The sequence below is a fragment of the Mugil cephalus genome, chromosome 18 (assembly GCF_022458985.1).
Source record: "Mugil cephalus isolate CIBA_MC_2020 chromosome 18, CIBA_Mcephalus_1.1, whole genome shotgun sequence".
Classification (NCBI taxonomy): domain Eukaryota; kingdom Metazoa; phylum Chordata; class Actinopteri; order Mugiliformes; family Mugilidae; genus Mugil; species Mugil cephalus.
The window spans coordinates 20,850,861-20,865,446 of NC_061787.1; the positions used below are offsets into that span (position 1 = coordinate 20,850,861).

Genomic DNA, 14,586 nt, shown 5'->3' on the forward strand with positions numbered 1-14,586 from the left:
AATTAACAGAAATAATGTCCTTTTTTACATTATGTAAATTCAGAATAATTGCCAATCTAATGAAAAAGCTTTAATTTGTCCCATTCAACCGACTCTGTTACACTATGTTTAAATTACATTAAGTTCCTTTAAATCCACCAGTGCCGTGAAGTTAAACAAACTTAATATAATCCATTCGCTGCAGGTGTCCAAGGGAAAAATAAGCAACAGTTTCATCCACAAAAACAAGAAAAAACAAATATGTGCGACTGATCACTATCTGGTATACCAGGAACAAAAAATTAACAAAAAATGTTGTGACTGGTCATTGGCAATTTCATTCATTTATTCGTTTCTATTTTATACCAAGAATGAGCCGTGGGTCAACATGGGGCACAGAAGAGAGCACTGCCTCCTTGCTATGGGACACATGTTGGTCCGTTTGTCAAAAAATGCAATATGAATACAAACCGAACAAAGTTTTTCTTTCTTAAAGGTCCAGACCACAGCGAGTGAACTATTGCACTTTCCTAAATTACACTCAAAAATCTCAGTGTGAACAGTGCAGAAACCACTGTTAATGTATTAGCTGGTACACAAGAGTCCTATAATTTTAGCTGTACTGTGGTCAACACTCATTTAGTAGCATTTATACCAAAATGGAAAATTATGTGCTATCACAAATAAATACAGTTAAACAATATTTGTTTTTTTCACAGTCTCCTTTGTCCTTATCAACGGTCCAAATGAATCACACTCAGGTAAAAAAATAACAAAGAAATCACATGATTTCATGGACAGGCAAAGCGTTTTCCACAGAACTAATCAGTATCCACCCAAAGCAAGCGAAACAATGTCCTCTTTTTAAAACCACAGGCTGAAAATGGACCAAGGAAATCACACGCACTCCACCCTTTTACAGATGGTGTCACTCTGTTGCAATTGGAAGGAAACGGTGCAACACGTTTGCAATAAATTCTGAACTCTAGAATTTAGTCTAGAATCACCACAGACCCATCTCTAAAAACTCCCAATGTCTGTAAATGAAGCCATTCAAATTTAGAAAGTCATAGGCTTTAGAAAATATGATAGGCTCTTGAAGCCAGATGTTGGTTGCTCTGCCAGCATCTGGTTCTGAAAATACAAGAATGTTTAATATAAGAGGCTGGGAAGGTAGTCAAACTATTGTCCACTCATTATTTTAGTACTTCCAATAAAATATTATGAGCATCTAACAATGTCAAAGCTTAGCTAATCTGGTGTCACATTATTATTGTTAAAACACAGCTTGCACGTGATTACCATGTGACTTCTGGTTTTTGTAATGTTTTAAATTATTGTGAAATCAGCATAAAATCTCCTCTTTTACATAATCTCTTTGGCTTCCTACCAGTGACACAGCTGGTTAAAACATTTAGTAAAAAAATCAAATAAACTGATCACATGCATTATCCTACTCAAAACTGATATAAACAGACAGGCAGCTCTTTGTAGTTGTGTATAATATATAAAGTAGTGCTGCCACTCGTGTGATAACGGAAATGCCGGTAAATAAGTAGTACTCATTGGTAGAGACCACATCCCTTAATGGGTTTTTAAACTGTAGTTTGATTTTTACCACATCTTTACCAACAGCTAATTTAATGTTTTATTTTGTTCAAACTGATGAAAAACCTGAAGAAAGTTCCAAAACTTTAGAGTACAACGAGTAAAAAGAGAGTAAAAAGAGAATCCCATAACCAGATGAACACTGGGCTTGACTGTTACATAAATATGACAATAAATAATACGTCTGTATTGTTAGGACTGTGTACAAAGTCAGTCTTTACAATGTTTGTACAGCCTATGAAACTAAGTATGTAAATGAATTTTATGTGAGGGCCTCACACAAACGACAGCTGACGGTGAGAAAACAGATAGTGGGGAAATAGACAGCCATAAAAACATGTTCATGCCCACTGGTTCAGAGCTTATCAGAGACAACACATTGAGAGCAAGGAACTGGTGAGAATGAGATCACTGAACAGGATATATCAAACAGTGAGTATCAGGCAGAGAGTATAGGACTGAATAACCACTCAAAATAATTAAATTGTCCATTTCGTTAAAATGCCTATTATTATCACACACTCTGACTGCTGTATAAATAACCTAAAACAGAGTTTTCAGGCTGTTTATGGAGGGGTACAAAGGCATAAACTGAGCCAAGGATCAGTCTGTACGTGCATGTATGTGCAAACCAGGTACTGACCCAAAATAGTACTAAACCACTATTAATATTTTATGTAGTACCTTTTCAAAAAGGACATGGTTTGCTTTGGAAAGATTGGGAAAAAAATAAAAACACTGAAAGAATATTCTAATAATTTTCAATAAAAAAGAAGAACTTTCTTTGATCCTGGCTGCTTAAATTTGGAGGATCTCTGCTTTTTTCTGGTCATATACTATAGTACTGATAATCAATCCATTATAATATCTGGAACTATTGAACTAAACATAGGTCTAATCACAGTTGGGCATTTAGTGCATATGAGACAATGATTCCAACCCCATCAGACAAACACCAGGGTAATGTGTATGTGACAGATGGTTAAAAGCACTTTATATGAGTTGCTTGTGAAAGTCATATTTACGTAGCATACTAAAAAGGAGAAAATTACCAAGTAAACATGAAGGAGGAATGAAAACAGTGACAGCCACATACAGACTACAACCTTAAACAGAACCAGATCTGCCTGGAAATAAACAGGAAACACATGTCCAGGACAGACCAGAAAAAACAGACCAACGGACAGAGGCACTAACACCCCTGGTACATAAAGTCACCTGCTTAGTTGCAGCTTAAACAAAAGTACAAATAAAGTGAGATTTTCATATTGCAACTTCTCTCTAGAACTGCTATTATTACTGCAGCAATAAAGTCCACATCAGACCTTATCTGTACTCTGTGCTGTATATTCACAAGGTGTGGCTTTGTCCAGAGTCCTGAGTAGGACATCCATTACAGAGTAGCACAATGAAAACAGTGAGGCAGTATTAGTGCAAAAGATAGGGCTTACAATCATTTATCTGCAGTCTATGTGTTAGTTCTGCAGTGTTTTCAATACCACACCAGTCACCTCCCACAGAATATCTGACCATTGTATACACTCTCCTGCTCACACACCATCCCACTCCACCCACTCCCACTGACATTCTAGTCACTCCCCTCTGGAACACTGTGTTCTGTCCAAAATCTGTATGCCTCTTGCAGCGGAAAAAAATAAGACAAGTGTATCCTAGTTTTATTAATCTAAGCAATGCAATCATTTCGAGAGGCTGCTTACAAAGACACAAGGTCAAGGAAATACCCTCAAACGGAAAATATAATCCAAAACTTGGTCTCTCAATCACACAGCTCTAGCTATCGATGAAGCTGTTTTCAGTGTGTCAAAAAGTGTCAAAAATAAAAACAAAAAGGACAAAGGACACAGCAGGCCACATGATCAAACAGAGACAGATGAGTTTTACACAAGCTTTTGCACTGGGAGGTGAACAGGAGAGACGTACAGACAATACAGATGCACATCAAGGAGATAAACAAGATTGATTTGGAGAGAATATTATCACAATGAAAAAAGTCTACTGTGTTAATATTGGCCGCCCCTCGACTACACAGAGCATTTCTGTTTCCATTAACGCAAAGTTTTACTACATCAGTCATCAATAACAAAAATTTGAATCTAAACATACAGTCACTTGTCTTAAAAGGAATAAGGGAAGGGAAAGTGTGGACACAAGAAAGCACAGCAAAGGTTTCGAAATCAGGCCGAGCTTAGTTGGATTGCTTTGGTTAAGATTTGCATTTGTTTGGTTAACCTAGAAAGACTGGGACAGCTCCTGTCTGCTTTGCTTCCATTTGAAGACAAAGCTAAAATCTATTTCTTGAAACCCAATTTAAACTGGATTGAGATGAATGATGCTGAGGCCTCAACAGGAAAGGAATAGGCAATGGAATTACAAAGAAATAGAGAGGGGGAAAAGGAGGGCAAAGAGGAAATTCACAGTAAATGAGAATAGAATGAGAATCCATTACATTACAGTGTGGGGGTGGGGTCTCACCTCCCCCGACTCAGCCAACGGGAAGCTAGCCAGCAACCTAATCAATAACAGTGACTCATATTTGACTCTATCCTGTCTGCCCATGCTCAAGAGTCAACAACATTAAGGCTTTCAAGGAGCCTCCCTAGGAAAATACAAAACAACTTTCAACCTGTGTGCCAGTCCTCCCAGTCTGTTGGCATCGTATCATCATATTTTATGCATCAAGTTCTCACCAAACCAGACAGCTTTGACAAAAATGTACAAAACATTATACAGTTTCCATAATCTGTTCTGACTCATGAGCTTAGTAAATTCATGGTAAATCCACCCCTGTGGATTTGATGAGACAATAGAATAGATTTCTTTGTAATGGTTGTGTGTGGTCCTGATGCGTCCACAAACCGAGTTACAGGGCATATAATTTTGTGGCTTTAGATCAAGCGTATGGCCTCCATGACATGCCATCCACCCCTCACACAATGTTGTTGTCACTGCAGCCCTTGTCAGAGACAAGTGGTTTGCATGCGTACAAACAAGCACAGGGGAAACTGAAGCAATAAGATATCCTGAGTAACCATCATAATAAAATCCAGTTCTCTCTCCTACAGTCTATAAAATCTTGCTCAGCATGAAGCCATAATTGCAGCACCACAGCAAGAAATTAAATACTGGGAACTGATCTGCTTGCCATGTAAAGTGTTGTAAAAGCAGCAACCTAACTGCATGCGGATTTGAAAAACATGGAGTATCAGAGAAGTCTGTTAAATAATCCACTCCATGCCCTCTCTAGGTGTTGTGTGAGCTCTATGTCTGCACACAGGTCGATATCAGGTAGATGCTATCCAAGGCAAGGGAGAAGGAAGAACGCTTTGTTCCAACACCAAATCTATGATGTAATAATGATCCATAAATCCAGTTGGTAGACGTAGTCTGGGCATGAAGAGATTGATTCAGATTGGCTGATCAAAGATAAGCAAACTCAAGTTCACAAAGCTAGTCTTTTTCCAACTACCAGCTCAATAACCGTAGGTTCTAAAGAAGTTTTTTTTCTTCCAAAATACACAATACATAGTATATCATGCCTGAGTTGTGTACTGTTTTGTAATTGTTTAACACCACAAGGTTCACTGCAAGGTCTTCAGATGGTGAGTCAAAGTGTGGATTCCATGTGTTGTAATCAACACAGAGAGATGTTAGGAGATGTGGCAGTCACGAGTATTACAATTACAGCATATGTCCCGGGATGGTTTTTCCCTGCAACCCTTTGAAACATGGCATGAGATGAAAATAAAACAAAGCAGAAGAAAATAGAATAACTGCTTGTTGAGAGGTTTGGCCAGGCAAAACGCATTGAAAACAAGGCTACAATAGCATAGCACCATTCCACACTACCAGTTGCAGAAAGAGATGAAAAAGAAAAATGAGATCCGTGCCAAAGTGGGAAAAAAAGGTTATGGAAAAAAAATTCATGTCAAATTCCCCCGAGTGGCAGTAGCGTGTGAGGAAAGCCCTCAACTCACGCAACTTCTGGAAAATGAACAAGCCCTGCCTGAAATCAAGTCTTTCCTGCACATTATCCACCCCCACACAGCCACAAACAGTTTTCTTCTGAAAAATAAAGTCAACAATAACCCTTGCAAAACAGCGAAATTATCAGCGTGCACTGTAAGCAAGGACTGGAACTTTCTACAGATATTTAAAGAGGAAAAAAAGTCTTGGGTCTCACACATCATTTGTATTATCCATTGAGCTGCAAGATGGAAATAAGTAAAGTATCTATCTCACCTGCGGTGTCTCCCTCTTCCTCTCTCAGAACATTGTTGTCATCTACATCCTCGTCCTCGTCCTCTTGTTTTGCCTTTCTTGTGTTGTCCTTCACTGGGACCACAGTAAAGTTGGTGGGCATTTTTACACCATGTGCTTCCTCTCAATGTCTCCTGTTTGTCACACTCTTATCTCTATCTCCTCTCTCGCTCTCTGTTCTGCCGCTTGTCTTTCTTTTCCTCCGCTCCTCTTCTTTCTTGTTCTTGTCCTCAGTTGCTCGCTTCTTTTTGGTTTTTGACTTACTGGCCTGGTGTACTTTACTCCTGGGCAGACGCTGAGTGTTACTTCTGAGTTTTTGTTCCTATCGCTTGGATTCTGCTATCCACCCATGTGACCCCGACCCCCACCGCACCAACTATCCAAATAAGGACGAGCGAGACTGCCCCGCCCAAAGGGGGCCGTACAAACAAACACACTCGCAGAAAACATGACATGCATTTATGCTCGTCACTGAGTGAGAGCATATATGCGGATCTTCTGTGCCTGGGGGCAGACTCTGCCAGGAATGCTGCTCTGTCCCACACAACAAAAGCCGGCAGTGTAAGCCTTTGTTCAATGAGAGGAAGAAGTCCATTCACGAAAACTTTGACACACACATACATGTACACACATATCCACAGCCTCACTTCCTATGCGGTGTTATTTGACCCCATGTGCTCAGTGAGAAGTGGGCAGTGCAGATTTAAAGATGCATACCGGCTGTCTAAACACACGCCCCTATGGAGAGCTAGCACACATGCTTACACATGCTAAAAAGACATGTTTAGCTTCTATGAATGTGCCTCTCATTAGCAATGCACAGTAATGTAGAAATACACTAAGACCAGGGAATGAAAAAGTGAGGAAGGAAGTATGGATACAAATGAATATACACGTAAACCATGACCAACCTCTGAAATGACAAAGACACAAAAGCTTTCCAAAGAATTATGGGGCTGTTGTTACATATCAAATTGAGTAATTGTGTTCAGGAGCAAACTTTTTTCACAAAATAATGTATCAGTGTCACCTAATTTGTCAATTTCTTCAAATATGAAATGAGGCAAAGTACTAAACTACTCATTGTTACTTCTTCCCGTTTGTGAATCTTAATCATCGTCTCTTTGCAGTCTGTCGCATGAAGCTGCTATGTTACTGCTAATCCGCCACACGACCTTATTACTAATCCAAAAACATGAGTCATTTCCTGCACTGAAAGTGACACGGGGTATTAGGTCTCACACCAACAGACCAACCCCCCCTCCGTGTTAAAGGAAACTCTACAGAGACTTGAGTAAAAAAGCCACAAAAGTGAACACTGACGATCAGTTCTTTCACAAAGCTACAGTCCCTGGAGCTTAGCTTGGCCAATAAACATGTGGACACCCACCCAGAACAAGTTACCCAGCCCCCTCCTTTATTTCCCCAACACAACTACACACAAGATCAATACAGTCAAGGGAAAAAGGGTGGAGGCTACAGGAAACGGGAACAGAGGAAGGGAATGGAAGGGAGATGTGCCAGAAATAAGGAAAATGCACAGGACCGCCCTGAAGTTCTCTCTGTTGGACTGTTGTTTCCCTATAAATGGACTTTATCCCTATTGACCAACTATGATTTGTGAGCACCGGTGATATATAACAACATAACCTTATCCATTACATAAATGCTCACATTGTTAAGCCTAGTCTTTGAAGAGTAAGGAGATCTAAAAACATCTCACAATTCCAGTAAGTGGGCTCGATTGCAGATATGCTGCTGGATCCAGACTACATGCACATCACTTAGCACTGTCTAAAGCATCCATCACTTGTGCTATCTCTGGAACGTTTTTTTTTTTCTTTTTTTTTTCTGAAAGTTGAAAGGAAGGCATCAATCAATACTGCAATCTGACAACTGAATGTCCACTAAGTATTATGGTGTGCTAAGGTAACAAAGACAGCACTTATCTCCTCACTGCTCAGTGGATGAGCAGTGATGTAACTGGCATCTGCTGATTAAGTGGTCAGACAGGCAGACTGCTCTCTCAGGGACAGCCAGTGCATCCAGTCCAGGAGGACAATGTTCCTTTTGTGAGAGCTTACAAAAAATCATGAGGGAAACTGAAAGCTAGGCTAATACACCATGACATAAGTAGTTCATAGTTTCTCACCATGTAATGCCTGACATAAGGCATAATATGAACTTAATTCTATAACCGTTTCCAAAAGACCAACAGACGGAGAAAACATAAATTAAAAAATGACTTAAGTACTGTACAGGGGCTGGCTACAGGTTTAGCACAGTTTTCTCAGTATTCTTGTCTTATAATCACTGCAGTTGCACTGAAAAAAGTGACTTTTTGGTGAAGTAAACTCTATTAGAGTAACTGTCATAATTGCTACCTTGTATTTTTAAGATTCCGTAAGAACTTGAATTTCTTAAGTAAAATTTAACATTTTATTAACGTAATATATGAATTATGGGGGAAGAGTAAGTTTTACTTAGGTTTCCTTATACAATTTAAATGTTTAATAGTTGTATGTACATAAACCTAGAAATACTACATAAACTTTACTCTGAAAGTGTGGCGTTTTGAAACGCATGCACGACACATGCACACAGTGGGACGGGCTCTCCGTACGTTACATGCTGGATCACAGAGAAAGGTGTAGCACGAACGACAGTCAGGTAAGTTATTACTGTTCTGTTTTAAATTTGTGATAATATATAAGCACCAGCCTGAGAATACAAAGAGACTTCGCTGGAAGTCTTCTTTCTTTTCTTTTTTTGACATGAAGCTAGTTAGCACGGCTAGTAGCATGGCTGTGCCGTGCAGTGTGAAGCCCACAGCAACTTCGTGACGTGCTGTCTGATACTTTTGATACCAAACGTGTCCATTTTTAGTATCGATACTAATAATTGTCTTATATTTTCACCAGTCTGCACTAATTTGGGTTAACAACTTTTTTCGTAACAGTAGACAAGTTCAAATCTAAATTACTAAATTACTTCATAACAGCAAATACTGCAGATGTATAAAATTTACTCAATATTTTGAGTAAAACAATGTTCCTGCCTATGAAAAACAAGTAGACTTTACTTAATTTGTTTAAATAACTGAAAACATAGATGTAATTAAGTAAATGTTACTTAATATCTTCACAACTGTTATGTTTTATGGTAAGTAAAATTTACTTGATACCTGCAAGTGAGTGTTACTTGAAGTTGCAGCATTAAATTTTATTTAAATCATTTGCGTGAAAATACTTACAATATATTTTTTAAGTAAATCTTATGAGTTAATTTTTTTCAGTGTGTATATTAAGGACTTGACTGTGGTCCTTGGAGGAAAGCATATAATTCACGGCAGATTTATTCCTCCTTTAATAAAGGTGAGGCAGAACAGTAACTTTTACAACATGGAATATGGTCATCAGGAATCTTAACACTGACTTGGAATTCAACCAATCCGAGTTTCACTTCTGTGCTTACAGAATAAATTTTCAAGCCATTACTCTCTTTGACGAATGTATTCATTCCACCATAGTTTGTCAACATCCCCAGTATAAAACACATATGTGAAACTGGCAGAGGCAGTAGTGTACATGCAAGCACATGTATGAGGAGCAGCTAAATGCATCCATCACAGAACAAGAAAAAACAGGCCAAGAGTATTTCTATCTATTGGTAGGCTGGTGTGCCCCTCTGTTTGTTTATTCTCTCTGAACATTTTGTTTGTCATTTTTAAACAACAGTGATAATAATACTAAAGAAGAAGAATAGAAAAAAATCATGAACTTCACACTACCTTGGGTTAAAGTATTTTGGGTTTAGTCCTGAAAGATGAGACACTAAACACAGATAAAGTTGTGTGCGTGCACTCATTCAAAATTTATCACGACCTTTACCCAATGTCTTCCTCTTAACATATTTCCATCCAACCCTGACTTGTTGTCTTCCCAGAAAACAACAACCGTTGAACTGAGCTTAACCTTTTTTTCTTAGATTAGGCTTAGATTTCTTGGCCCAAAATAAATGTATTGATTGATTTCCACAGAGGAGAGTAGAGATTGGATTTACAACACATACACCAAGTACAGGCCAAGGACAAAAGTCAGGGTGTGGAGACAAGTTCAGCACTTTCTCCTCATGGTCATGTGCTTTCTTTCTAAGCAGATAATGGCATCTGTTGTTTTGCCTTCCTAGTCCCTGGTTTGTATTTTACTTACATTTTTCGTAGATTTCATTTAACTCCAAAACTTTTGTTCTGTCATATTTTGAGGCTCTGTAACACAGTGTGAAGGTGTTAGCTGAAAAGTAATGATAAAAGAATGACAAAGTAAAAAAAAAAAAAAAAAAAAAAAAAAGGACTTTGATTATGTAAATTAATCAAAAGCACAGCAATTGATACAAAACTAAAAGGTTTAACTGACTGTCAGGTATGGAAAAACAAGATAACGAAACGTTTGACAAACAGTGTGATTTGTTGCTATTAACAATGTGTTTATTTTAGTGTGATATTATGAGTTTAAATAATGTTAATGTTAATAATATAAAGTTAATAATAAATAAATACTGAAACTTTTAAAATAGCATTGCTCAGTAAAGGTTAAAACTACTAGTTTCTGCGTTTGACGGCAGTAAGATCAGAAAACATTTATATATGTATACATGACATCAACTTTAATACATTCAATTTCAAACAGTTACCGAGAGCGCCCTCTGGAGGGGCTAAGAGGGTGGACACCTTTCCTGTGAAGATTTACCAAAGGAAATAGACGTGACTTACAGGTTTAGCTTTTATCATCGATCACATGTGAATTTAGGTGATAGCTTTCTCATTTTTACTTCCTCCTGCCTTTATAACTTTGCAAACTGGGCTATCTGACTGTAATCACGTTGCTTGTCTTCGGTTAAGGGCAAAACCAGTATTATGCAGGTTTTAGTAGCCACTGTGGTCTGGTGGCTTGTTTTCTGTTTGGCTGGGCTCCTCTCACTCTACAGGAGACAGCTGAGGTCTAACAATGACACTCTATTGCCCCCAACTGATCACATGTGGAAATACACCACTTAAACCACCGTACAGACAAAATGTGGAAAAAAATAATTTGTCCTCTGATTTGTGTCTTTTCTATGCCATCATGAACCAGAACACCCAGCAGCATTAACAGCAAACATGTAATCGTGTGTAAACTGGAAAAACCTGTTGTTTAACAAGCACTTGAGAAAAAATGTCAGAGACCATAATTAGTAAGACTTTCCTACTATCTTGTGACAGCACAGTGTAGGAAACATTTCCATGACATTTATGTCTGCTAAGTGTTGTAGAGATACGGTTTAAGGTGATAATGAAGGAAAAAAAAATCACACTCATCACAGTCAGCTGTTTGAGGTGAAGCATATTATGAAAGGTAAAGAACACTGCATCATTTAAGGAAGCATGCAGTCACGGGCAGCCGCCCCCTCAACCATCTCAGGTAACAGCACACTTGCCTGTCATCCATCCATTAAACTCTGTATTTGACAGTCTCAGGTGACACTTTCCTCTCTTTGGAAGGAGAAGGTTTTTTCCTATTTACATATCTTTTTAACGTTCTATAAGTAAAACATGCGTCCTCTTTTGTCAGAGCTAAATTTCAATCCTGGTTACAACAGTTCAGCAGTAGCAGCAGCAATCTAGTTATCTGGCAAGCTTGTTAAAACTGCCCTCAAGATGTTTTGTTTACACCCTGATTCAATCACAGATGCATTTTGTTTTTACTTTTCATTTACATTCTTGAAAAGTGTAAATAATTACAATTCAAAAAAGGAAACAAGCAACCAATGTTGTTATCAAATCACTCAAGATGTAGTATGTTGCATTAAATTTTAAAGATGCCGATAGATGGTCGTTGTTATCTTATCACACAATGCCAAGCGAGTCATTTCCCCATTTGTAGCCATTTGTTCTTATCTGAATGGTTTACGATACCTATATATACATTGGAGTGGCATTGTTACCCAAAGCCCTGAAAGAAAATGAATGAACGTCAAACTATCACATAGAAATATGTTGACAATTTCTTTTAAAACACACTAGTCATCTCAAGAATAAGCAAGGATCAATAATTCACCCGTCAAAATATAACCAGGAAGAAATATTGGTCACACTCATGTTTTCCTCTTTCTTTAAGTGGCAAGTAACTGAACAGAAATATCAGCCAATCAGTTTGTTCATCGTGTTTGGCAAAAACAGAAGTTCAGGCGTTTTGTCAGCTCAGTTCCTTTTTGGGTAGACAGCTCAGCACGAGTCATGACAGAGGCTGGAAATGATTGATGCATCCCCTGTATCAGTTTCATCACTGGTGTTTGACTTGACTGTGGTCATTTCTGCAGCCCGTGACAGGGGCAGAGTTAAGAAGGATATCCTTAGGTTCTCCATTCAGACAGAGGCAGAACATGATCCTCATACGACGCGTGTCTCTACACATTTCTGAAACCTGATAGCCACTGACTCCACTGCCAAGTCACTCAGTGACTGTAACTAGCTTGGCAAAATATCGTGAGCACCTAATCAATGTAATGCAGAAATTTAACATTGCCTTTTGTTGAGCCACGTATGAATTCTGATATATAGTCGCTGTTACTGAATAAATTCTTTTGGACACTGAAAAAGCAATAGTACTAATAAGTCACTATTAAAGACCTAATGCATTATTTCATTGGCTCACTTGTCATATGTACTTGTTGACTTGGGGTGACACAACAATCCTTTGCCAGCTCCCGCTGTAATTTGAAATGTAGATTTTGTTCTCCAGAGGCCTTAATTGGCTTCGACTACAACAGTGTTTACTGCTGCATGGAAGGCAATAAGGACAAAATGACTCACAATAAATGCCTGACTATGCCTGGCCGCCCTGCAAATAGCACTGCCTAAGAGCTGGAAAAACCCCATGACTACCATTCCTAAATGTAGAGAACTTCTAAGGGAAAATTATATTATATCGTTTTTTCCCCATACCATCTGTTCAGTGTCGGCATAGAAGCAACCTGCACCCCTGAGGTATGGAGATGTCATTGGATTACGTTAGTGCTCACATGTTTTGCACCAGTCTGGTTAGCAGATATTGGTTTGATAAATATTATTTAAGAAAGCTGATCCCAAATTTAGACCTTTACTACTGTGTGTGTCAATAGTAAGCCAGATCCATTAACTTATATTTACTGTAATATGGACACACTGGCCATTCAACAGCTATAGATTAAAAATATGACAAACCAAATACTGAAGAGCATGGTTTAAAACAATCACATTTAAAAGCTTATATGACTGATATTATATAGAAGAAAGTTTGTGGTGGAGGCTGAAAGTGAAGTTGACGCAATATGATCTGCAACAGAGAAGAAACAGGAACACTATGTTGGAACGCAGAGCACACATCATCACACATCTTTTACTATATTTTGTATTTACATAATCCTGAATACATTCAAAATATTGTGCAAGACAAATGATATAATGCTTACAAAACTTTTTTGCCTATTGCAGATATATTGTCTGGGGTTGATGTCAGTTGATAGTTGTAAGAAGAAAAATGAGTTTGACTGTTCAGCTTAGTATGAATATGTTCTTTTGTTGATCAATGTCAACATCAAAAACTCAGTCAGAGATCAGTCAGCCTGTACATCATGTTTAATCCCCACCATTATCACGTGGCTGATGGACAGTTCAACTTTGGACTGCACACACACCAACCATATTTTTATCACAGCTGCAACATAGTGTGAAAGGAAAGAAAGAGAGGTAGAAAAGTAAAACTGTGTACAGAGTACGACCTGATAGATGATGATTTACTTATGCACTGTTGTGTGCTTAAAGACACCACAGGTGTACAGCGTTATTTGGCCATACGGGTACAGTAGTGTAATGCTAACATCATGTTTTAAATGCTTTTATAATAATGAGAAAGCAATGACAGAGCAAAAAGTAATAATCAAATACAATTTGTGATGGAGCCAGTAGGAATTGTTAATGGTCAAACAGCTAATTGGTGATGTTAAAACATAAATTTTTAGCATTATGAATTTGGTGAAGACACCAAACTCCTCAATGCAATAATGTTTTAGTTTTGTGGAGCGATTCCTTCAAGTAAGACAAGAAAGATGTGACCCTGCATGCCTTGGGGTCAGTGTTGAGTAAAAGTGGGTGTGCAGCTGAAACTGACACTGAGGCTCCCACTGACCAGTCATCCCCAACTTAGCCAACTGTGCACACTGGGACAGTTAAATCTGCGTACTGTGCCCAAAGAAAAGACAAGTTCTCTGTCCGACCTAAGAACAACACGCACGCCTTTTTGATGAGTGTTGTGTGTAAACAAGTAGCAACTGGCACAAACATCCTATATGCAGGACTAACAGGGGAGGTCGTGGACTGTGAGGCCACACAGGAGCAGAAGCACATATAGCGGTCGCCAGTGGCCAGCTGGTGTCCACGTGTTGACTGCTGGGCTCCAAATAAAGTCGAGGGCAGCACATGACACCCACGGTGCATGCCTTTGTAAACATGAATGCACACCCATGCATGCAGTCATAATGGTATTTGATGAAGAGATTCTGACGGAGGCCCAGTAACACTCCATCCACCTCAAATGAGAATCAGCGTCTGTACTATATTTACTAGACAACCTTATACTCCTTGAACTATATTTCACATGCATTTTCTCAGTCTGTCTGTTTCTGGGAACATCTGCACTCACACTC

At 38.6% G+C, this 14,586-nt stretch overlaps 1 protein-coding gene across 5 annotated transcripts in view; it reads right to left on the bottom strand.

The window, feature by feature from the left end:
* slc12a7b (solute carrier family 12 member 7b) overlaps positions 1 to 14,586 on the bottom strand; it is a 53,994-nt gene that overhangs the window by 34,143 nt on the left and 5,265 nt on the right. Inside the window, exon 1 of one of the 5 annotated variants that reach the window (XM_047612146.1) lies at positions 5,848 to 6,242. The exons of the other annotated variants lie outside the window; for them this stretch is intronic. Within the exon in view, the coding sequence (XP_047468102.1) occupies positions 5,848 to 5,968 (121 nt within the window). The 5' untranslated portion in view covers positions 5,969 to 6,242. Of the gene's footprint in view, positions 1 to 5,847; positions 6,243 to 14,586 lie in introns of those variants that run through there. 5 annotated transcript variants of the gene reach the window in all.